At 36.1% G+C, this 23,037-nt stretch overlaps 8 protein-coding genes and 1 non-coding gene across 10 annotated transcripts in view; 7 read left to right on the top strand and 2 right to left on the bottom strand.

The window, feature by feature from the left end:
* sgsm1a (small G protein signaling modulator 1a) overlaps positions 1-3,186 on the top strand; it is a 32,062-nt gene extending 28,876 nt beyond the window's left edge. The window contains exons 23-25 of one of the 2 annotated variants that reach the window (XM_057325783.1): positions 127-223; positions 596-763; positions 1,148-3,186. In XM_057325783.1, the coding sequence (XP_057181766.1) occupies positions 127-223; positions 596-763; positions 1,148-1,236 (354 nt within the window). In that variant the 3' untranslated portion in view covers positions 1,237-3,186. Of the gene's footprint in view, positions 1-126; positions 224-595; positions 764-1,147 lie in introns of those variants that run through there. The other variant, XR_008962084.1, reaches the window with a different exon arrangement.
* Positions 3,187-3,766: 580 nt separating this feature from the next.
* trnak-uuu (transfer RNA lysine (anticodon UUU)) lies at positions 3,767-3,839 on the bottom strand. The gene has a single exon. It is a non-coding gene; the product is annotated as a tRNA-Lys (tRNA).
* A 74-nt stretch (positions 3,840-3,913) lies between these two features.
* gatc (glutamyl-tRNA amidotransferase subunit C) lies at positions 3,914-6,043 on the top strand. Its single transcript, XM_057325808.1, has 5 exons — positions 3,914-4,184; positions 4,293-4,343; positions 4,621-4,790; positions 5,236-5,339; positions 5,659-6,043. Exons 1-5 carry the CDS (start codon positions 4,014-4,016, stop codon positions 5,709-5,711), a joined length of 549 nt encoding a protein of 182 aa, XP_057181791.1. The 5' UTR covers positions 3,914-4,013; the 3' UTR covers positions 5,712-6,043.
* An 85-nt stretch (positions 6,044-6,128) lies between these two features.
* LOC130548820 (polyubiquitin-like) lies at positions 6,129-7,927 on the top strand. Its single transcript, XM_057325854.1, has 2 exons — positions 6,129-7,104; positions 7,199-7,927. The coding sequence occupies exon 2, from the start codon at positions 7,206-7,208 to the stop codon at positions 7,671-7,673; it is 468 nt and encodes a 155-aa protein (XP_057181837.1). The 5' UTR covers positions 6,129-7,104; positions 7,199-7,205; the 3' UTR covers positions 7,674-7,927.
* Positions 7,928-8,860: 933 nt separating this feature from the next.
* On the top strand, positions 8,861-10,001 carry LOC130548812 (polyubiquitin-like). The gene is made up of 2 exons (XM_057325847.1): positions 8,861-9,321; positions 9,420-10,001. The coding sequence occupies exon 2, from the start codon at positions 9,427-9,429 to the stop codon at positions 9,895-9,897; it is 471 nt and encodes a 156-aa protein (XP_057181830.1). The 5' UTR covers positions 8,861-9,321; positions 9,420-9,426; the 3' UTR covers positions 9,898-10,001.
* A 2,135-nt stretch (positions 10,002-12,136) lies between these two features.
* Positions 12,137-13,142, top strand: LOC130548800 (polyubiquitin-like). Its single transcript, XM_057325822.1, has 2 exons — positions 12,137-12,268; positions 12,386-13,142. Exon 2 carries the CDS (start codon positions 12,393-12,395, stop codon positions 12,861-12,863), a length of 471 nt encoding a protein of 156 aa, XP_057181805.1. The 5' UTR covers positions 12,137-12,268; positions 12,386-12,392; the 3' UTR covers positions 12,864-13,142.
* A 4,060-nt stretch (positions 13,143-17,202) lies between these two features.
* LOC130548804 (polyubiquitin-like) lies at positions 17,203-18,296 on the top strand. Its single transcript, XM_057325835.1, has 2 exons — positions 17,203-17,482; positions 17,617-18,296. The coding sequence occupies exon 2, from the start codon at positions 17,624-17,626 to the stop codon at positions 18,092-18,094; it is 471 nt and encodes a 156-aa protein (XP_057181818.1). The 5' UTR covers positions 17,203-17,482; positions 17,617-17,623; the 3' UTR covers positions 18,095-18,296.
* Positions 18,297-19,178: 882 nt separating this feature from the next.
* LOC130548830 (ubiquitin-like) lies at positions 19,179-20,533 on the top strand. The gene is made up of 2 exons (XM_057325865.1): positions 19,179-19,507; positions 19,624-20,533. Exon 2 carries the CDS (start codon positions 19,631-19,633, stop codon positions 20,060-20,062), a length of 432 nt encoding a protein of 143 aa, XP_057181848.1. The 5' UTR covers positions 19,179-19,507; positions 19,624-19,630; the 3' UTR covers positions 20,063-20,533.
* Positions 20,328-22,684, bottom strand: pxmp2 (peroxisomal membrane protein 2). The gene is made up of 5 exons (XM_057325797.1): positions 22,449-22,684; positions 21,909-22,031; positions 21,448-21,610; positions 20,735-20,854; positions 20,328-20,632 (listed from the first exon to the last, which is right to left on the bottom strand). Exons 1-5 carry the CDS (start codon positions 22,556-22,558, stop codon positions 20,564-20,566), a joined length of 585 nt encoding a protein of 194 aa, XP_057181780.1. The 5' UTR covers positions 22,559-22,684; the 3' UTR covers positions 20,328-20,563.
* Between the last annotated feature and the right edge of the window lie 353 nt (positions 22,685-23,037).

The raw sequence follows: 23,037 nt of genomic DNA, 5'->3' as shown, positions 1-23,037 counted from the left end.
ATGAAGATGTATTATTTTATATCATAAGGGCAGTGCATTTCAGATCCTATTAATATTGTTTTACTAGGATGTGGATACAGGGGTACGTTTGCAAAAGATAGCTGATCACTTTCTCTGTGTATTCAGATTTTAGATGCCGAGTTGTTTGAGTTGATGCATCAAAATGGTGATTACACACACTTCTACTTCTGCTATCGCTGGTTTCTTCTCGACTTTAAAAGAGGTAACGTTGCTCTGACAGAAACCTAGAAAGAACAAATATATATTTATTCCTTCAAAAACAAAATGCAGTTTATGCATGCGAGACTAGAAGAAAGGTGTGCAAATAATTATCCAGTATCATTTTACTCAAGATCTGAAATATAAAAAATATATATTATAAAGAAAAGAATATTACTGACTGTACAATATGGGGTTTTGGCCATTGCCAAGCTACTCTGAAAAAACACTTCAGAGATTACAGCTCCCCCTGCTGTTAATATAGACTGCCCAAGTTATGCATTGTGTATACATGACATCCTGGTTCATAAATGAACAAAAAGGCCTAAAGAAAAAAACTGTAGCCTTAGCCCATGGTTGTGTTTTAAATCCTCAGAGTTGGTATACGATGATGTGTTCGAGGTTTGGGAGGTCATCTGGGCTGCCAAGGCCGTCTCCTCCAGCCATTTTGTGCTCTTCATCGCTCTCTCGTTGGTGGAGATATACAGAGACATCATTCTAGAGAACAACATGGACTTCACAGACATCATCAAGTTTTTCAATGGTAAATATTGTTTTCATTATATACCCTGCTACTACAGCTCAGGGTCAAAAACCTTTTCAGCCAAGATGACTATTGACGTTTACATCCCACAAAAAAGCAGGAAATTAAAACCCAAGCACAGTTGTACAAAGGCCTTGGCGACAACAAGATTGTAAAATGGCCGTGTAATCTACAAGAATCAAATTGAAATCAACCTTGGCTTTAATATTAACAGAGTACAGTTGCCATTTACATTGACAGCTTGTTAGTTTAAACATCTGTTGATCTGTTCGCTTTGTGTTGATTGTAGCTGAACAATATACAAATACTGTATTAGTTAATGCATTATTTTATAAATAACTGATAAACGCAGTTTATTGAAATATTGCATCTTTGTGTTTTCAGAAATGGCCGAGCATCACAATATCAAGCAAATTCTGACTCTGGCACGAGATCTGGTGTGCAAAGTACAGACACTTATAGAGAACAAGTAATTCCAAACTTCAAGTAATTCCAAACTTCTCACCTCTGTTTTTACTCGTGTTCCCATCGTATCCCATCAGCCCCTTCACAAAACAATGGGAAACATTTGGCCAAATCTTATTGAACGAAAAGTATATGGGTAGGTATCATAGCATTGCTAATGCTAAAAATCCTGCTCAACCTGAAATCAGTCAGCGTGCAGTTCTTTTATAGAGCCATCTGGCTCTCTTGTCAGGTTTTACTGAACATCAGTCACAGTACATAAAACTTTATGAATCATTTGATGCTGCTAATGAGATGATGATGATTCACTCCGTGACACATGATTTTACAGTATGTCTCTTTAAAATACATTGAGAATCATACGCTGGTGACTTACAGTGTCCTTAGACGTTCTGGTCTGATGTATTTTATTTTTAAGGGGCGGTTACAGTAGATTCTGTGGTCCCGTCACCTCCATTCATATGCATACATGTGAGAGAGTAAGACAGCATGCATATGCGTAGTATTGTCGTCTTTTGCAGTGTACCAAAGGGATGGTGAACTCTACATCTCAACCTCACTGACTAACCAGTTTTAATAGTTTACAAGAATGTGAACTTAAACCGAAAGAGGAACTTGGATTTGGAAGTAGACATTTTAAAGTACTTGTATTTATTAACTATTTATTCAAATCAGACTGCCGTGTCTGAAGAAAGTGGGGAAGTTTTGCATGCTTAATGTAGTGTGACCAGCCCTTCAAGCCCATGTAAACCTGCCCACTTTGTTAGTATTCTGTACTCTGATTTGCCACTTATTATCAGTTACTGTCCTGTAGCAGTAGGGGTCACTCTACTTTCAGTGTTCGGACCGTTTTTTGCTAAACCATTGTCTTATACTGTGAGTTGTTACACTGAATCAAATCAGGTTATTGTATCGCGCAGTATGTTCTCAAGGAACACAAAAACCGTGTTTTCTCTTTGTATTTGAATTGATCAGAATTGATTAATGACATGGGTTTTCCATATTTTCTGTAATGTTTGAGTCAGTACTGTGTTTCAGTGCAATAGTCTTACGCTTTCAATCACCTTTGGCATTGAGATTAATTTTTACATTTTTCATCTGTGCTTGAATGTGTTTGTTTGTGAGTGTGTGTGTGTGTGTGGACTTAGACAACTCACAATCACTACTGCGAGGCCTTGTCTGCTTGATGTATTCCTGCTGTTTGTGAACTGTACAGAAAAATTGCTATATTATTGCTATATTTATTATATGGAAAGAATCTATATTATTAACTGCAGTGTAATCCGTAAAATATTTTAGAATAGACATTTGATATTTAGACAAATTAAAATCATCATGTTCTTATTTATTTTTGATTGGAATTGATTGTTCAACCAAACTATCCTTTGCTGTAGCTCTGTCCCTCTTTTTTTGCATTAGCATATTTTCTCTTAACATTTATTTCAATACCTTGTAACACAATGAAGTATTGATCCTATGATGGAAAATTACAGGTCTGATAAGTAATCTAAGGCTAAAATTATATTTCAGGTAAGAAAAGTGAAAGTGCAACAAATCAATCATGTACACATGTTATAATTGTATTTTAGAAACCACCTCTTTGAAGTATAAGTCTGGGTTTCCTTATTTGAAAGTTACAGAAGAAATATTTCTTTCATTAATATTTCATCTTGGTGTGTTCAGACATGAGCAGTGTTTTATCATTGTCCTGCATTGCTTCTGTCTGATTTATCAATTAGCAAAATGTGTTCTGAAAGCAGTCAATTCAGTTCAGTTGTTACATACATGTATTTATTTAAATCTGAATGTATGCATTTTGTCTCTGCTTTTATATGTTCTTGCTACACTGTGGACCATTATTATAAAAAAGTGTTTCATTCTAAATGTATATTAAACGGTAAATGTATTGATTGGAAAATGAAATGGAATTGTTATTTTTCCAACAAATCTAATAATATTCCTGCTTCTGTAGGCAATGATTTAAAAAAAAGGTTGGGATCTTGTTGTGCCTGAATGTCCGTCATTGAGAGACTTACACCAACACAATATAATTTAACTTTTAATTATATATATGACTATTATTAAAATAGACAATTTATTAATAATTTGTTTATTGTTTGCATGGTTGTTTGCATCACCGAATGTTTTTCTGGCAAACCAGTATCGTAACCCTTACATGAATTTGTCCATCCCTTTACTAGGGGTTTTTTAATACTACACATATGATAATATCATAAATAATTTAATTTGGATAATATTTGGTTTTCAAAATATTATGGTATTTTTGTCCATAAGAGCCACATTGGTCACAAACTCTCTTTCTCTGCCTTTTAAAACAAATATTTCAAGTGATTGGCCAAAAATAAAACAAACAAAATTTAAGATTCATTTTCCGACGAGCATTATTTATTTTTCACTAAAAATCCCAAAAGATTTTGCCGTTATTGTGAACTGGTCGTGTAATCGTGTTGTCATATTGTAATGGTCCTTGCATAAGGTTTACGGCCAAAACGTGCTTAGAAAAAGAAAAAGTACGTTCGCCCGAACAGGGACTTGAACCCTGGACCCTCAGATTAAAAGTCTGATGCTCTACCGACTGAGCTATCCGGGCTCGTGCTCACTTGAATCCCATCATTATTAGTGAACCTACGTCATGCGCTCTACGCGTTTCAACTTCCGGAAAAGTGTGAACTTTGGGGTTTCCGTAGCCGGATGTTTGTAGTTACTAGTCCTTAGCGAGGCATGTAACCTTGTGATCGCTCAGATTTTACAACGTGATTTAAAAATGTTTTGCACGTTTTGTAAACGTGCAGCTTGGACGGCGATCCGGCCGCCGCATCCTCGGTGTAAAGTGCGCGAGCTGCCCGCACTACGCACTTTTACATCGGCTAGCAGGACGTCATGGAGTCGCTGGAAACACGAACGGGATTCAAGTACCTCAACCCCGGAGTCTAAGGTACACGTGATTCGTTTGCAGGCGTCACGGTGGGATTTTTAGTCATATGCAAGTGAACATAATAAATACATTTAAATAAATACTTTGCATCCTGTGCTGTTTCGTTAGGTTCCTCAGATGCCCACATGGGAGCCCATAGCTGAAAGCCAGCTTCCACCGGTAATGTCTCTCATTTACGCTAAACCACATTTTCTGTTCAGTATGCCAACACAGAACCGCAAATTACATCAATTTATGTTTAGTGTCAGACACTTGAATGTGTATTCTGGCACCTCACAGTAGGGGGCACCATTGCTCAGATTTAGCTCAAGAAATAGTTCTCCCTGTAGTCTTTTCTGAAAAGTACCCTATTTACCATTTTGTGATATTTCAATTTTATTAATAAAATTTGTACTAGAACTTATATAGCCATAGCTTATTTGACTATTATTTGCAGCCAACAAAAGTCTCTCCAGACTTGGTGGATAAATTGGAAAGATTAGCCCTTGTTGATTTTGGCAGTAAAGAAGGAGTGGACTGTCTGGAGAAAGCCATTCGCTATGCTGACCAACTTCATGTTGTTAATACAGATGGTGTAGAACCGATGGATTCTGTTCTAGAGGACAGGTGAGAGATTTTCACTGCATAAAATCAAAATTGAAGTTTTGTAGCTTCAAACTATATGATATATATATATAGTCCATCTATATGGTACTGTACACCTAAATGTTGATCAAATAAACTTTTGCAGATTTAGCAAACTATTATGAATTTCAAAGTGTTTCAAATTTCAAACTTTTTTGAACAAATTGCTGTAAATATTAACTGTTTTTTAGTGTACCTATTACCATTAATGTCATTCTCAATAATAGTAAGTGTTTAAAATGTATTTTATTATCCTTGACAAATAAGCTCTGATTCATGTAATGATTATTGTCAAATAAACCAAACCACTTTACAGAGCTTTGCCATGTGGCTATATTTTGGACAAATTGTTGACCTAATATTGACTTAAAAGTATTAGGTGAACATGTCAAACTTTTCTTTGAACTTGTTCTCCTTTGGTGTACAGAACCCTGTATCTTAGAGCTGATACTGTAACTGAGGGTGAACGTGCAGAGGAACTGCTCAAGTTGGCCAAACAAACAGTAGAGGAATACTTTGTAGCACCTCCAGGTAAGTCACTGTAACTTTAAAAAGACACGCTTTAACACATATCTGCATACCAACATTGGCGATTTTGGTATATTGTGTGATTTTCAAGATTTACCAATCTCAGCTAGAGACGAACAACTTCAATATTCTGTGAAAAGTTTCCTCTATTTTTATAGGCATTCATTTTAAGTAACTGTTTTTAGACTATATTCACCTGCATTAAGCCTATTAACAAATACTTGGAGTAAAGGTGACGTGACATTCATGTGACATTATCCTTTTCTAAAATTCATTGATATTTCTGTACTAATTGGTTATCTAATTCTCTCTCTTAACACAGGAAACATCCCATTGCCAAAAAGAGAAGAAAGATCTGCTCACTCTGAATTTTAAGTAAAACATCGTAATGGCTCTGATTTGATAATAAATATTTAAACTACTGACCTGTGCCTGGAGTGGTACCAATGTATCAAAAATAATTCAATAATATTAAAACGGTTTTACCAAAAGTATTGTTGGTTGGCAGATGATAAAAACTATGATGCTAAAACGGCTAACTAAACAGGGGTTGGGCTGGGTTTTAACACAAGATTTGTTTGTCAGATCGACAAAAACTTTTGTGTTGTTTGTATCTTGCCATTTGGATATTTAGTGTTATTTTCACAAACATGCACACAAAAAAGTGGATTTGAATTTTCTTTAAATAAAACTGTCTTTGAAGCATATTTTACATGGTGTGGCCTCTGTTTTTGGCTTCTTATGTCTGATTGTTGCAACAACCCACTTCGGTAGTGGGGTACATTGTAACAGCCACACATTGTATTCGAAAGCAACGCATAAGAGCTGTGATATTCTTGGCAACAATTAAAATAGCAGCAATTACAATGCAATGACAGAATATTTCCACTCAATTTTGGGTTGCGATGACTAATCTGATCCATTTCTGGTTGTGATGACAGCCAGAAACTTCAATCAAGATTTTTCATGTAGACTTAACAATGAATTTAAACTTCTTTACTGCTCATGTAATGATTGGGGCTGGAATGTCACACACCTGAATGAATCAGTGAATCAAGACAAAAGTCACGTGTTGTAGAATGTGTGATTTTGTCAGGAACGGAAAATGAAACCTTTAACAGGTGTTTAGGTATAGACAAATGACGTGTAAATGTAAACTACATGTTCACATTTACATTTGGCAGATGCTCGGGATAAAAGAAACTTACAAAAGTGAGGAAAACAATAGTCATTCATCTTAAGGGAGGCAAAAACATGTTAGCGTTATAGGCATCATCAACTGATAGTGGGAAATACCCTCTCTTGACATTACTTTTTTCCCCAGTTCTTTATTGTACATGAAATAATTGTTTAAAACAATTATTAAAACAATTCAATTAAACAAAATATCAAATTATGGAAAACAACTATAAACCATCAACGCGTATAAACCATCAATGTAAAAAAACTTGTAATGATTTAATGTTGATCATAGGAAACAGGAATTATTATTACATAACTTTAGTTTTATTTATTGGCCTTTTTGGCAAGCATGTAGCCTATGTACCATGTTGATTGATAATTTCTCAGGATTTACGTAAGTCTACAATACAAAATGGAAAATGAAAGTTGCCAAGCAAGTCTTAGGAAACAAAACATTGTTTTGAGGCGGGACATAAAGGAAGCTTTAAAATGCCTCTTCACTGAGCCACAACTGCTATTTGAATTTGGTGCACTTACCAGACTAGAGAAAGAAAACCTGTAAACGAGGAAAGATCTGAACAACTCGGTAAGCTTCTTATATCTCATGATAAACGCATTCAAATAAGTATGATAAATTCAGAATTGTAAACTAACTTGCTTTTTGTGACTCATTTTGACAGACTTGTGATGGAGCTAACAGTTACAGAATTAAATGGAAACTCACAACGTCTGACTGTGGACCACAATGCCACAGTTGGTGAACTGAAGCAGCTCATTTTGCAGCATTTCAATGTGAATCCTTCTCAACAGCAGCTGTCTACAAATAATGGTCAACGAATCATCCTTGACAATGATTCCAGACGACTAAGTGAAGATGGTGTGACCCCAGGGTCCACAATAGCGCTCTTAAGGACCCCTCGACCTATGCAGGTGTTTGTCAGGAATGAGAGGGGCATAACGAGCACCTACGAAGTTAATCCCAACGAGACAGTGGATCAGCTCCAGCGTAAGATCTTCAATAAAGAAAGAGTCCCGCTGGACCAGCAGATACTCATTTACAACGGCAGGCAACTGGAGTCCGGCAGGATGTTGCAGGACTACAACATCGAAGATCTAAGCACCATTCACATGACTCTCCGTCTCAGAGGAGGATAATGGAGACAATAATAATCCTTGTGTAATGGATCTTTTTCAAATTTAGATGGTGAATTGAAGAATTAAAACTAAAGCACTTTATGTCACTTCTGTGTCTTTAAGTATATATTTCATACCTGGTGGCAGCTAAATATTGCGTTTTCTGTTCATGTAAGTTATTTATTTAATCTTTAAATATATGGAGTGAATTTATTTATGCAATTCCTGTGTGTTTTCTGTCTATTTGTATGTTTTTATGCTTCATCAATAAAATGTTTGGGTGAACTTTGTTGTGCTTCACTTTTTATCCACATCAAATGGTTAGTTACCACACCATATTAAGTATTTTAGACATATTTTCGTAGTATACACAGTACAGATTTGAATTGTGAGTTTACACATTACACATTTTAAATTATGTTTTATGTAAATTTATTACATTCATAAATCCTGATAAAAATGTAAGGGAACTTTTTATCTTAAAACCTTTAAGTTGATAAACTCGAATGCACTAAGTGCATAAGACAGTTAACTCAAGATTATTCTTTAAATACATTTATTTCATTTTACAATAACTGTTTAACCTGCACTACACAACCCCACAGCCTTTTTGGCTGTTACAGAAGCACTACAGGGATAAATATATATATATTGCATAAAGTTTAGTCCAAAAATGAGTCCATGCCTTAACCATTGGTTCTTTAATTACAATATTATTTTTGTCCCCTATAGTTTTTCAACTGAATGTGATAAATAAACTATGAAATGTATTGTTTCCTGCATTTAACTCTTATAAATAAAGGTGCTTAAAAGGTTCTAAAGAACGATTCAGTCAAAGGTTCTTTAAAGAACCGACTTTGTCTTACCTTTTTATAATTTGAGTCTTTTGACGGCTGATAAAGGTGTTAAAGGTTCTTTACGGAACTATTTCGACAAAAAAGGTTCTTTAATTTATGGCATAGATTATTCTTTTTTTTTTTCGCCTTTTAAAAAATTACTTAGGTCTCATATACTTTACCCTGAGTTTTATTTTATTCGGATTTAACAATAAATGTGAAAATAATTCCCACCATCTGCTCATGAGATAGAAATAAAAATAATTTATCAATATCATTTTAACAAGATCAGGCAGACATATTTCACATGATAAACACAATTGACAGGAAACAAATCACCTGAACGGAAAACGAAACCTTAAACAGGTGTGTAGTCAAATGACGTATGGTTCTCCGATGTGCTTCGATTAACCTGGGCATCGCCATCACCTGACCATGGGAAATTCCCTCTCTTGAGAAACTCAAGCATAATTTATAAAAATGAAGTCGATTGATAAAACTAAAACGTTTAAAATATAAACATAAAGCATGGCTATTGCATACAAACTTATGTTATAAACTTTAATTTGTTTATCAGGTAATCATGCTGTAACCTTTTGGTTTATAGTTCCTCAAGCATTATATCAGCGTTTATGCAGAATGGAAAATGAAAGTTGCTGAGCAAGCCTTTAGAAACAAAACAGTGTTTTGAGGTGGGGCATTATCGATGCCCTATAGGCTAAGGCATCTACCCTGAGAACACTTCAATTTTGGTGTGACTTTCAGACTCAAGAAAACCAGTTTCAGAAAAGAAACGAAAGAAAGATAAGAGCGAAAAAGATTTGACATTCTCGGTAAGACCCATGTCATAACACAACATAAACACATTAGAATAAATATCTAATAGTTCATAATTGTAAAGTAACTTGTTTTTTGTAACTCATTTGGACAGACTCGTGATGGAGATAATCGTAAAGGGATTCAATGGAAACACAGAACGTCTGACCGTGGACTGTGATGCCACAGTTGGTAAACTGAACCAGCTCATCTCGCCGCTCTTCAGTGTGCGACCTTTTCAACAGAAGCTGTCTGCAAATAATGGTCAAAAAACCAACCTTGATGATGATTCCAGAAGCCTCAGTAGCTACGGTCTGCACTCGGGGTCCACCATAGTGCTCCTCATCACGAACCCTGTACCTATACAGGTGTTTGTTAAGAATGAGGATGGCCGGCCAGGTACTTACGAAGTTGACCCCGATGAGACAGTAGACCAGCTCCAAGCCAAGATCTACAACAAGGAAAGAGTACCTGTGGATCAGCAGAAGCTCATTTACAATGGTAAACAACTGATGTCTGGCAAGAAGTTGCAGGAGTACGACATCAAACCTAAAAGCACAATTTTCATGACACTCCGTCTCCGATCTGGTTAATGAAGAAAAGTCATGACCAGAATTTATTGTTGTATAAGGATTAACGTTGTCAAGCCTAACACTGGTATTGTAGTACTTTGGATCTATTTAAATCTTGGAGGATATCTTGGAGTAATTTAACAAAAGTTTATGTTTATTTAAACAAAATTGTAAATTATTTATCTAATATAAGTGTATGTATACATTTATGGAGTAAACTTCCATTTTTTTTATTGTATTTAAACTGTTGTATGTAATGTCTTGATGAGATACTGTACATAAAGCAATATGTAAAATTCTTAAACCAATAAACCAAAACTACATTTGTTGCACCAATTCCTGGTTATGTGTTTTTTTCATAACACCTTTTACACAAATTAAGCTCTATTTGCCGGTGTACAAATAAGATTACACTCAAATCCATTTCATTGAATTAAAAAGTGTTCTGAAAACCACAGTCTTGAACATTTGGGAAAGAAGAAAAACAGCTTTCGGAGCGTCACGTTTTAAGTTTATTTTTACATAATAATATTTATATAATAATGTCATTCAGATTAATTCATATTTTATGACTATTAAGCTTAGCTTTCTTTCACCCACCTGCATTACTCGTCTAGAATAATAATATCATGTGTGAGGTGAAACCTATAGATGTTTCATAGGCCGGGCCCATACATGCTTTAATATGAATTTATGTTGCCTAAAGGCAAATAAGAAATTAATAAAATTCTTAACCTGACTGCAGTCCAATACCTGGATTATAAATCTATCTATACTTAAATTTATAATCAGAAAGTATTTAACCTATATGACTAAGTATGACAATAAATGTGAAATTCTTCTCCATTTAAAAAAATGCTGGGCTATTTTCAACATAGAGTTAGCTCAAAAAGGGACAAAACCAGCTATTGGGTTATAATAACCCAGAACATGGTTTACTGTTTAGGTTAAAGCAATTGAGCATTTTCAGGTTCATCTACAACATCCTTTTTGACCCTAGGTTGAAAATAACATTTCCTCATGATCTAATGTGCTGGAACGCCACACACCTGACTAACAGCCAGTGACTCAGGATTGCAATGACAAGAGAAAATAAATCAAACACAGCTTATTAATATTTAAACAAACTTTAAACACAGCATAGTGTTGCAACTTCTTTTAACAAGTTCAGGCATGTTTGTGTGCATGTTATGTAATAGACAGCAGATGGGAAAAAGAGAGGAAACAAATCACCTCAAAGGAAAATGAAACCATTACAGGTGTGTTGTTAGAATGGAGGAGACATTAGGTGTGGCTGCTGATCTGTGACGTTTTACCTTGGCATTCCCCATCATCTGATCACGGGGAATTCTCTCTCCTGACAGTGTTTTTTTCTTCAACAGTTATTTCTGGTGAAAGCATGAAACTCAAAAATAATTGTTTACACAACATCTAATAAATAGAAAAACGTCATAAATTGTAGAAAATAACCCTATGGATTAACCATCCATGTTTGAATGCACGGAAAAACATCCCACTTTTACTGTAGCCTACTACACTTACATTTAGTCATTTAGCAGACACTTTGATTTACAGAGAGTTCAGGGAGCAATACAGCGATCATACAGGGGCAATAATACAATAAGTGCCAATAGTGCTACTTTACCCTATAAAATACTGTAGTAGGTTTAAAACCACTCAAATCGGCTATCTAGGAATTTTACCACAGTCTCCTATTGTAGATCTGTAGCATTTTTAGCTAGACCTGATTTTGCCAAGTGGTTGATGTCCTCAGGGCAACATATTTTGTTGACCTAAGGACAACATTTTTATAAATAAATAACCTAAACCCACACCAAACCCCAACCATAACTAACCCCTAAAATCAGAGGGAAATTATAAGTGAAAAACAATGGTCTAGAAGCACATAATCCTGGTTGTAAGATTAAATTTAAAATAAACTGTAAACTTATTTCTGAAATCTGATTGGTTGATTTAAATGATGTCCCAGGGTCAACATGATGTTGTCCTATGGACATCAACCACTTGGCAAAATCAGGATAGCCAGCATGTTCATGTGGGCTGTTACCTGAAGCAATTTTGTTTTAAAAATGTATTTTTTATGCAAGTCTATTAATGTTATTGTCAAGCAAAATATGTGTGGTTTGTTTAGCACGTATTGGTGTTGTGCATCCTGGTGATTTCTCAAGCATTACATCAGCGATTATGCAGAACGGAAAACGAAAGTGACCGAGCAAAATGTTCGGAAACGAAACTGTTTTTGAGGCGGGGCATAAAGGATGCTTTATAATGCCTGTACCCTGAGCCGAACTATGTGACTTTGGTGAAACTTCTCATAGCACCAGACTCAAGAAAGAAAACCAGTAAACAGCGACGGACTTTTAACATCTCGGTAAGCTCTTTATCATATCACACGATAAACACATTAGAAGTTCGCAAAAAAATTAGACTTTTAATTTAGCGGGTGATTCAGTAGTTCTAACTTGCTTTTTCTTACTTATTTTGACAGGACCGCGATGGATCTAATAATTAAAGAAATAAATGGAAACACAAAACGTCTGCCTGTGGACTGCAATGCTACAGTTGGTCATCTGAAGCTGCTCATTTCGCATCACTTCAATGTGAACCCTATTCAGCAGAAGCTGTCTGCAAATAATGGTCAACGAATCAACCTCGACGATGATTCCAGAAGCCTCAGCAGTTACGGATTGCACGCAGGGTCCACGATTGCGCTCCTCATCACGACCCCTGGACCCATGCAGGTGTTTGTCAGGAATGAGAAGGGCATAACGAGCACCTACGATGTTAATCCCAACGAGACAGTGGATCAGCTTCAGCGTAAGATCTACAATAAAGAAAGAGTCCCGGTGGACCAGCAGAGGCTCATTTTTAACGGCAGACACCTGGAGTCCGGCAGGATGTTGCAAGACTACGACATTACAAATCATAGCACCATTAACATGACTCTCCGTCTCCGAGGAGGTTAATCGAAAAGTTTGACCTGGAGCTACGAGAATTGCAATGGCGAAATCCCCAACATTCCTACTGAATCTAATCTGTATATTCTGAGGGAAAAAGACCAGAAATGCAATAAAGCAGTGTTGTAAGTCACTTTGAAAAGTATATGCACATAATTGTCTTAACGTAACTGCCTGTAATCAATTGTGCAATGTAGGCCTATTACATTTATTGAATCTTGTATTGTAATATTTAAAATGGTTTCTTTCATTGTAAATAAAATGGTTGTAAATAAAAAGATACTCTAACAACAACTGCGCCATTTTATCGTTTTTTAATCGTCTGTGATCGAGGTTCTGGTTATACAAAACCAAATGTATACGTTTTGCAGTTTATGTCAAACAAATATTGTCATATATGTTTTAAATTAATTTCTATATATTATGTAAATAATTTTGTATATTATGTAAATAATATATAGGCCTATCGTATAATCTTGGCATCAAGCAAAAATAGGATAGAGTTTATTAAGCAAGCTAAACTTTACTGGTCAACTTCACAGTCAAATGCCTTTGCACATACAGTCCGAAATTTTCGTATGCGTGTTTTCGTATTTGGCGCTCGTTTGTACGGTGTCTCTGAATTGTTAAAAAAGGCCTCTCAAAATGCTTGCCACGCATGCGAAAAACGCAGAAAACGAACCCAGTCCGAATTTTTTTATGACGGACGAAAATATCGGAGGCAGTGTGTAAATGTGATTGACACAACGCGAGGTCGTATTCATTTTTTAACGTGCGGAAATTTCGGACGCAAATTTCGGAGTCAATGTGCAATGGGCTATACGTTTATTAACTGAAATGGGGTTCAAACCTTCCAGTTCATCTTAAGTAACTCATTTTAATTTTGTTTCGAAGGCGGAGAAGTGTCTTGCCCAGCCCTGCAAAGACCAAATTCATATAGCCTACCTGACTGGAAAAAGAAGTTAGGCCTACCTCAACCCAGAAAGAAAAAAACTGTTCACATATTCATAAAAATGCTGTGGTTCTTAGCGTAGTTAGTGTTTAAACAACTACAAAACTGGATGTAGGCTTTCTAAATAATATTTTAAAGCCAAATAGGTCTAGGTTGAGTTTGTTTGAAATGTATTGTGCATCCTCAGGCATAGCAGTGTTCGAATTGTGTCAAGGCTCTTGGAGGGTCCCCTAACCAGTCTTCAAAAAAAAAAAAACAGACGGAGCTGCCAGTACAAGCATCAATCACATGATAGTTTGGACCATTTTAGTAATTTGACCACATTACACGCATAAATGTCTTTAACATGTTGATAATCCATTAAAAGAGATCCACATGAGGGAGAGATTAAAAGACATATTGTTTTGCAGTGACCATGCTATCGATCTTGCTGTAATTATTTTATTTTGCATTGTAGCCTAGATTTTTTTTTTAAGATTAGTTGTTGACTTTAATTGTACAGCTATTGTTAGAGAGGACAGGAAGCGAAGTGGGTGGGTTCGGGAAAAGACAACGAGACGGGAATCGAACCCGGGTCGCCCAATGCGCAACTGCACCACATGTAGGCGCACTGCCCACTAGGATATTGCTGAGATTTCACTCCTTTCACTCTTGTTTATAGCAATAAGAATAACAAGTTTTTCAAAATGTATGATAACATTTTCTTACTAATTGAGATTTTCCTGTCCGCTTATTTTCCATATTTTCTTCTTGTCCTTTCATACTTGTTCTTTATATTATTGTAATGCGGTGCTGTTCCATTTTTTTGGAATATTAATAAAAATCATTGGAGCCAGTGAGGGAGAGGACGTGTCACCTCATGCAGAAGCGTATGAGCGTTTTAAACGTGATTCATCTCCTGATAATGTAGATCAAGTATATGAAAAGAATCCATATGAACCAATGCAGGATAAGAAAAACGAATGTCATTCCATTGGGCAAAAGCAGAAGGCTTCTGGTCAAAATCGGAGCTCATGTTTTCAGAAGGGAGAGCAAAATAATCTCTGGGAAAATTTTCTGAGGGAAAGAAAAATATTCTTGGGGAAACGCAAAAGTTTTGCAAAGGAACGCACTTTTGGGGAGAGCAAAATATTTTCACTCCCTTTCCTATTTTTCCACTACCTGTATGTCCCTGTAGTGGCTCAGTGTCACATCTGTTTTGACAATGTGAGATAACATCGGACATAAAGAAAGACTTGCATATCAAAAGTATACTAGGCTAACTGTAAAGTTTTAAGATAAGCGCTTTCAGTGTGAGAGGATCCGCACGCAGCCAGTGTCTTGCTGCGACATCTCTGTACATGTCTTCATTGAACACTGTGTGGCGCACTTGAGCATGAATGGATTTTTCAGATAAAAATGACATTTAGTTTTATGAAATTTGTACAAATAATGGACAAAAGTGTTTTGTTTTAGCATGATAATTTGACAAAAAAATAATTTTGTGTTCTTAGTTGTCTAGTTTTAATGAAAAGCCAGGGACCCCCCAAGTTCACAATTTTAGACCTTATGAGAGGTCCCTTAAGGCTTACAAGGGTTCCGGGACCGCCCCAGCCCCCCCTCAATTCGAACCCTGGGCATTAGCGATTATTATGCAGAATGGAAAATTAAACTTTGTTTCGAGGCAGAGCATGAAGGATGCATCGGGTACAATCCTTTTGATTCTACAAGAATTCTAATTCTCTTTGAGTGGATATTTTGTACACGTTGTTAGCAGTTATCACCCATAAAATACCAGGTGCAAAACATTACCAACAAAAAATACAAAAAATGGGAGTGTTAACATCTTTTAGCAGGGATCTTGAATGTATGCCTGCCCAGGGGTGGGGTTGATAGGGGCACCTCAGACAATGAGGGCGGAGGGCCAGTGGCTCAAGCCACCAGGCCACCCCCCTGTGCACGGCCCTGTGTGTATATATTAGTGTGTTGCTGAAATCTGAGCGGTTGATGGACTGTTGTTTAGTTTAGACAACTTCCTCAAATAGGTCGGGCCTACATGCTTCAATACTAATGTTGAATAGAGGCAAAAACTAATAAAGAATTAATGAAATGATAAAACACGACTGCAGTCTAGAGACTACCTGGACTATATAAAGAACCATTATATAGCATGTTTTTACAATAACTGTTAAAGTATTAATATTTTGTATATTGATACAATACACAGCACTTTATGAGTTCCTGCATGATTACTACAAGTGTTTAACCATTAGTTAATGCACTAGGCTACATGGTTATTTGGGTCTCCTACAGTAGTTTTCCAACCATTTGTGCTAAGGAGATGGATTGAATTAACTTGTAACTTAACCTGAACACACACTACAGCATTTTATATATGACTAGAAACAATCGTTATTTTATTAATGGACAGCAATAAATGTGACATTTTTCTCCATCTCACTCTAAAAAATTCTAGTTATTTTCAAACCTACCTTAGGTCAAAAAGGGACAAACCCAGTATTATATTATATTAACCCAGAACATGGTTTACTGTATTTTTGACCCATTGGTTACAACAATCGAGCATTTTGAGTTGTAAATTAACCTAAGCTGGTTGTTTCAAACCAAAATGCTCGTTTGCTGTAACCCGTGGGTCAAAAATACAACGTCCCTTTTTGACCCAATGATGGGTTGAAAATAACCCAGATTTTTTTAGAAAGCATTTTCTCATGATTTAATGCGTTGGAACACCACACACCTGACTGGGACACAACAGCCAGTGGCTCAGGATTGAAATGACAGGAAAAAATACATTCAAACAATTCTTACATATTATTATTTAAACAAACTTTAAATACAGCACAGCATTTTAACAAGTTCAGGCATGTTTGTGTGCAAGTTATGTAATAGAGCACATGGGAAAGTGAGAGGAAACAAATCACCTGAAAGGAAAATGAAACCATTACAGGTGTGTTGTTAGAATGAATGAGACATTCACATTAGGTGTGGCTGCTGATCTGTGACGTTTTACCTTGGCAATTGGCATTCCCCATCACCTGATCAAGGGGAATTCCCTCTCTTGAGAGTGTTTTTTAAGCTCGAAACTCAAAAATAATTGTTTACACAAAATTTGATAAATAGAAAAACATCATAACATATCAACCAAATTTGAATGCTTTTTAATGATGACAAAAACATCCCATATGAAGAATAGGCGACTAAAGTACTGCCACCCTAAAAAATATACTACTTTAGTATATTATCACAATTTCACTATACAGTACAACAATAGCCTACAGTATACTATATTACACTATAGGCCTGCTATAGTATTTACTAAAGTAAGATTTAAAACCTCAAAGTATGGGTTTTACCACAGTTTATTACAGTACATTCTGTAGGCTAGCCTATTTATTTTTATGTGTGTGGGCTGTACCTGAACCAATTTTATTTTAAAAACGTAATTGTAATGCATTTATGTTATTGTCAAGCAGATCGATGTGCTGTGTCATCCTGTTGATTTCTCTAGCATTCCTCAGAATGAAAACCGTAAGCTGCCGAGCAAGCATTCGGAAACGAAACTGTTTTTGAGGCGGGGCTTGAAGGATGCTTTATAATGCCTCATTTTTGTGAGACTTGTTACTGCACCAGACTCAAGAAAGAAAACCAGTAAACAGCGCAAGATTTTAACACCTCGGTAAGCTTTCACACTAGACATTAGAAGTACGCTAAAAAGTTCAGACTTTCAATTTAGCGGGCACTTCAGTAGTTTAAACTTGCTTTTAGTAATAAAGTAGTTCTAACTTGCTTTTTCTAACGTTTTTTTTACAGCAACGCGATGGATATAATAGTAAAAGAAATCAACGGAAACACAAAACGTCTGCGTGTGGACTGCAATGCTACAGTTGGTCATCTGAAGCTGCTCATTTCGCAGCACTTCAATGTGAACTCTTTTCTGCAGAAGCTGTCTGCAAATAATGGTCAACGAATCAACCTAGAAGATGATTACAGAAGCCTCAGCAGTTACGGATTGCACTCAGAGTCCGTGGTAGCGTTCATCATCACGACCCCTGGACCCATGCAGGTGTTTGTCAAGAATGAGAAGGGCATAACGAGCACCTACGATGTTAATCCCAACGAGACAGTGGATCAGCTCCAGCGTGAGATCTACAATAAAGAAAGAGTCCCGGTGGACCAGCAGAGGCTCATTTTTAACGGCAGGCAACTGGAGTCCGGCAGGATGTTGCAAGACTACGACATAACAAATCAAAACACCATTCACATGACTCTCCGTCTCCGAGGAGGTTAATGGAGAATCTTGACCTGGACTGACTGAAGCTACAAGAGTTAAACCGGCAAAATACCCAAATAGTCTACTGAACCTGATCTGCTTTTTTCTGAAATTACAAAAACTGAGAAGACTAAAAAAATACAAAAAACAATGCTGTAAGTCACTTTGAAAAGAATGTACATAATTTAAATTATTATTAAATCTGTTGTCTTAATATAAAGCTTTCATGTATTGTATCTTATATTTCATGTTTTCCTTTCCTTGTAAATAAAATGATGATTGCTCATTACAACGCCCTTTTTATCATCTAGTGTTTGGTAGGCTACACAGTAGACAAATTTCTACAAATTATTTGGACACATCTTAGTCTTGGCAACAATGAAAGCTAAATGTGTCCATTTATTTTCCAGGCAAAGGGATATCACATTCTAGTCTTACCTGTACAGGTATATAGTTGTTTATAAACAAAATGGGGTTCAAACCTTCCAGTTTATCTTTTTTCATTAGAACTAGTTTTAAGGTCTACAAGTGTCTTGTAGAAACAATAAGAACAAAATCTATGCTGTGTGTATTTATTTTGTACAGAATGTGGTTCAGTGCTCTGTCACTTAATTTTAGTGGCTTTAGTCAACAACAGACTCTATCCACATTGGCGGGGACACTGAAAGATGTATCAGGTGATTAATTCAACAACCAGTACCAGTACTGTATATGGCCCAAGAATTATTATGATATTAGTAGGAAAAATAGTATAAATTAAAATAATAATAATATAAAACTGCAAAATATGTCTTTACAAAGACTAGAAAAATCTGGAAATAAATAAGAAAACATACAAGGGACATGAACATAATGTACGTATAAATTAGTGTAGAAAACTATGGTTTTATTATTTTCATTCAGTAGAAGTCTAGTAAAAGTCTATTATAGTTTAGTATATAATACATAATAAAAATTAGTCTTTTTTGCAAACTGATTACCATTTGTATTAACATTTTTACTAGGTAAACTAGATGAGACCACAGTAAATTTGTGTTTATATAGCTTTACTATAGTAAATTTGCGTTTACTATAGCTTTACTATAAATAAAACCAAAAAAAGACTACTATAGATAAACCACAGTTTATTTTTGTAGGGTAATTTACTTCTTGATTTAACAAAAATGCTATTGTGAAGCAAAATAGGCAAAGTATGTTTAGCAGGTGTTTAGGATGTGCATCCTGTTGATTTCTCAAGCATTACATCAGTGATTATGCAGAATAGAAACTGAAAGTTATTGAGCAAATCTACAGAAAGGAAACATTGTTTTGAGGCGGGGCATGAAAGATGCCTTATAATGCCTCTACCCTGAGCCACACTATTCGATTTTGGTGTGACGGTGCCAGACTCGAGCAAGAAAACCAGGAAAAGCAAAAGATTTGAACAGCTCGGTAAGCTCCATATCACATCGCATGAGAAACACTTTAAAAGTAAGAAGATGTAAGGCTTTTAAATTTGGAAAGATACTGTAGTATTTAAACTTCCTTGCTTTATCTCATTTGGTCAGGCTTGCGATGGAATTACTAGTAAAGGGATTCAATGGAAACACAAAACGCCTGACTGTGGACTGCAATGCCACAGTTGGTGAATTGAAGAAGCTCATTTTGCAAGACTTCATCAACTTTGACAATGATTCCAGAACCCTCAGAAGTTACGGTTTGACGTCAGAGTCCTCCCTGATGCTACTTGTTACAAATCCTGTAAAGTTTCCTGTACTTATGCAGGTGTTTGTCAGGAATGAGATGGGCATAACGAGTACCTACGAAGTTGACCCTAATGAGACAGTGGATCAGCTTCAGCGTGAGATCTACAACAAAGAACGAGTCCCGCTGGACCAGCAGAGACTGATTTACAACGGCAGGCAACTGGAGTCCGGCAAGAAGTTGAACGACTACGACATCACAAATCAAAGCACCATTCACATGACTCTCCGTTTACGTGGTTAATGGAGAAGTTAATAATCTTGCTGATTGTATCTCAAACAAATGTAATTACATATTTACTTAGCCACATCTCTTAAAGTCGTGGGTGCAATTAAGGAACATTTCCACCTTTATTTCTGAAAATAAACTACGTCCAACTCGTTTTTTAACAAGTTGACCATGTTAAGCATGAGAAGCCAGCACGTTTAACAGTGTAAAGAAGTCAGAATGCATGAAATACCATGTTACCCTATCTTTAACCAATGTTTTTGACAAATCATCTTCCGTGTATGGTGCAAGTAATTTAATGAAAACAACAATAACTGTTTGTATAAGTTGATCAGTAATTACATTTTACTGCTTCATCCCTGTTATATTACAGTAAATTACAAATATGGTAAAAATTGTCAGTTGCCCTGGAAAACATCAGATTATTTTTATCAGTTTGTGCCTTTTAAGGCACAAACTGGTTTAATCCTACTCTAGCCAGCTACTAGCTTGTTTTGAAGTTGATCAGGTTTGGTTTCATTTCCTGGCAGAGGCTAGGTAGGCGTACCAGAATAAGGCAACAATGTTGGCAAACAGCACTCGAAACTGCAGAGTCAGAAAAAGAGAGTGAGATACTTGATGATATAATACATGAGAAAGTGCGTGTTATTTAATCTGAATGAAATTGATTTGGTGAACTAGTATTACCTGTGCAGGTATATAGTTGATATTGATAAACTGAAATGGGGTCCAGACCTTCCAGTTCATCTTCAGTGAAGGCCAGTAAGTAGTTGTAAGTTTCTTCTGAAGGTCTCCAATTGTCTTGCCCTGAAAAATATATATTTTAGGTCATTTTACATGATTTTCAAAGAGGTTGACAACCCTTGGATGGCAGCTATAAATAAAGTAATTCAACAAGTAATTCATCTTTTGTTAAAAATGAGAAAATAGGCAAGGGTATTCTTTTCTCCATAAAGAGAAAATATCACATATTTAACAGCAGCATAAAATATTTGTGCTGAGTGGATAAAATCCAGATAGCTTTTATGATTTCAATTAAGAAAAACTTAGACAAAGCTGAACCTGAAGACATGAAGGAGGGGAAGAAAGGGTCAACAACCAACTAATCTGAATCACTACATGAGTTGGAACACTGAAATCTGCAGATCAGCAAACAGATGAAGTTCATTGACCAGTAGCAGAACCAGCAGGACTGGTCAAAGTATGGATGACAGCCTACATACTGTTTTACTCTATCATAGCAATAGAATGCCTCTTGCATTTGAGACCACGATTGACGAAAATTCCTATTCTTCAACATTACGAAAATCACTCGTGTCAATACGAGTCACAGACTTATATAGACTACATTAAAGGCTCAAGATGCCTTTCCAAACTGCACCAGATCAACATTACAGTACCTCCAAAGCATTCATGACCACATAAAAGAGCAAGAGGAAAGCTGGGGCAAATATTAGACGCTCTAGAAGAAGGCGTTTCACCAGGCAGTATGGAACGGTGGTTGGAAACAACACCTCCAGGATATGGTAGAAGTAATGACTGACCGGACCTGTTATAACAAGCCTGAAACAAGCAAAAAGATATTTCAAACAGCAGAAAGGGACCAAGATCAAACACCAATCACAAGTAAACTAAACTGCGATTTGTAATGAGCCGATAAAGATATTCCTAGAATTTTTTTCAAATTGTGTAAAATGTTCAAATGCAATGCAACACATGCATAATCGGTCAAATGGGTGGTTATTGTGAAATTGCATAATGGTTATTTAACATGACTATGGGGTGCATACAAATATATTAAAATATAATATAAAATATATATATAAAAGCATTATGTGATTGTGTACAAGTATCACTGTACCCATAAATTGCAAAGTGTACAGGTCCCAGGACATTGATTTTCTTCCTTGGGCTTTTTTCTTTGTTGTTTTTACTGGACTCCAAAGCTTGAGACAGAAGATTTCCAAACGATGAGAGAATACCACTGTGGAAAAACAACAATAGCAGTCATATTGTACCCTCATTGCCTTGCATCTACTGTAGTAATGTGGATGCTTGTCTTCTTATGGTGTTGTCCAACAGTGAGTGAGTGTGATTCTTTTTGACAGTGGGATTGTTTGCTCCACACCACCCTCAACTTACCAAAATAATAAGAGACAGGCACAGTGCAAAGTCCTTTGCTTACAAAAACACTATTGGGTACATTTACTTATTTACTATCACTGCAAGCATAAATCAAGAGTATGATCATATCATCAGTGCGTAATAGCAACACTTTGTTAGTGGTTTGAAAAGGTACAGTACAGTTATTTGCAACCCCCCGAGGGTAGTAAAATTTAAGCGATGATAAACCCACAAAGCCAAAGCTAACAAACTAGCTTTAACAAAAATATAAACTGACCTCGTAACAGATTTAGTGAGGATTGGATATTTCTTTAATAAAAGCAAATATTGTTGTAGTACCCTCGCAGGAAAAGAAGAATCGCGTACCGGTAGACTTTGTGAAGGCATTATCAAGTTACTTTTACAACGTCTGTACACTTAAAATGAGCGTTTGACAGTTTAACAGCATGAATCAGTGGCTGTGTCCCAATTCGGGGGCTGCGTTCTTTGAAGGCTGCATTTTAAGGCCGATTGCGTCACAACAGCGCGACTGAAGGCTGGTAAGGCTGTCCCGATTCAAAGGTTGCTTCAAATGCAGCCCCAAAATGCGACCTTATTTCCGTGGGTTTTTAAGGATAGAACGAATGTATCCTTCACAGCCTCGGCTATCCTATATTAAATAAAAGTATGTAATTCACAAAAACGGTCGATTTCAGTGTTTTAATATTATATATTATGTTGTCCATTAACATTATTGTGTTTTAAATTTCTAAGGTTGGTTAATTTAATATACTGTTGGGCTGTTTTAATCTACATAAACGTGTCATATTCTCTAAAATAAAACTTTTCTGGCTCCGTATTTGTTTAAAAAAGTCAGAAACGTCACT

Source organism: Triplophysa rosa, linkage group LG2 (assembly GCF_024868665.1).
Source record: "Triplophysa rosa linkage group LG2, Trosa_1v2, whole genome shotgun sequence".
Classification (NCBI taxonomy): Eukaryota; Metazoa; Chordata; class Actinopteri; order Cypriniformes; family Nemacheilidae; genus Triplophysa; species Triplophysa rosa.
The sequence above is the reverse complement of the archived record's forward strand: the minus strand, read 5'-3'. Positions and strand labels throughout refer to the sequence as shown.

Excerpts from the sequence above, each read along its gene's own strand:
- LOC130548804 (XM_057325835.1), top strand. The coding sequence starts at position 17,624 with ATGGATATAATAGTAAAAGAAATCAACGGAAACACAAAACGTCTGCGT.
- gatc (XM_057325808.1), top strand. The coding sequence starts at position 4,014 with ATGTTTTGCACGTTTTGTAAACGTGCAGCTTGGACGGCGATCCGGCCG. Across the intron at positions 4,344-4,620 it reads CTGAAAGCCAGCTTCCACCG|CCAACAAAAGTCTCTCCAGA; the intron begins GTAATGTCTCTC and ends TATTATTTGCAG. Across the intron at positions 4,791-5,235 it reads GATTCTGTTCTAGAGGACAG|AACCCTGTATCTTAGAGCTG; the intron begins GTGAGAGATTTT and ends TTTGGTGTACAG.
- LOC130548812 (XM_057325847.1), top strand. The coding sequence starts at position 9,427 with ATGGAGATAATCGTAAAGGGATTCAATGGAAACACAGAACGTCTGACC.
- pxmp2 (XM_057325797.1), bottom strand. The coding sequence starts at position 22,558 with ATGCCTTCACAAAGTCTACCGGTACGCGATTCTTCTTTTCCTGCGAGG. Across the intron at positions 20,855-21,447 it reads TGGTCATGAATGCTTTGGAG|GGCAAGACAATTGGAGACCT; the intron begins GTACTGTAATGT and ends TATATTTTTCAG. Across the intron at positions 20,633-20,734 it reads TCAACTATATACCTGCACAG|TTTCGAGTGCTGTTTGCCAA; the intron begins GTAATACTAGTT and ends CTGACTCTGCAG.
- LOC130548820 (XM_057325854.1), top strand. The coding sequence starts at position 7,206 with ATGGAGCTAACAGTTACAGAATTAAATGGAAACTCACAACGTCTGACT.
- LOC130548830 (XM_057325865.1), top strand. The coding sequence starts at position 19,631 with ATGGAATTACTAGTAAAGGGATTCAATGGAAACACAAAACGCCTGACT.
- LOC130548800 (XM_057325822.1), top strand. The coding sequence starts at position 12,393 with ATGGATCTAATAATTAAAGAAATAAATGGAAACACAAAACGTCTGCCT.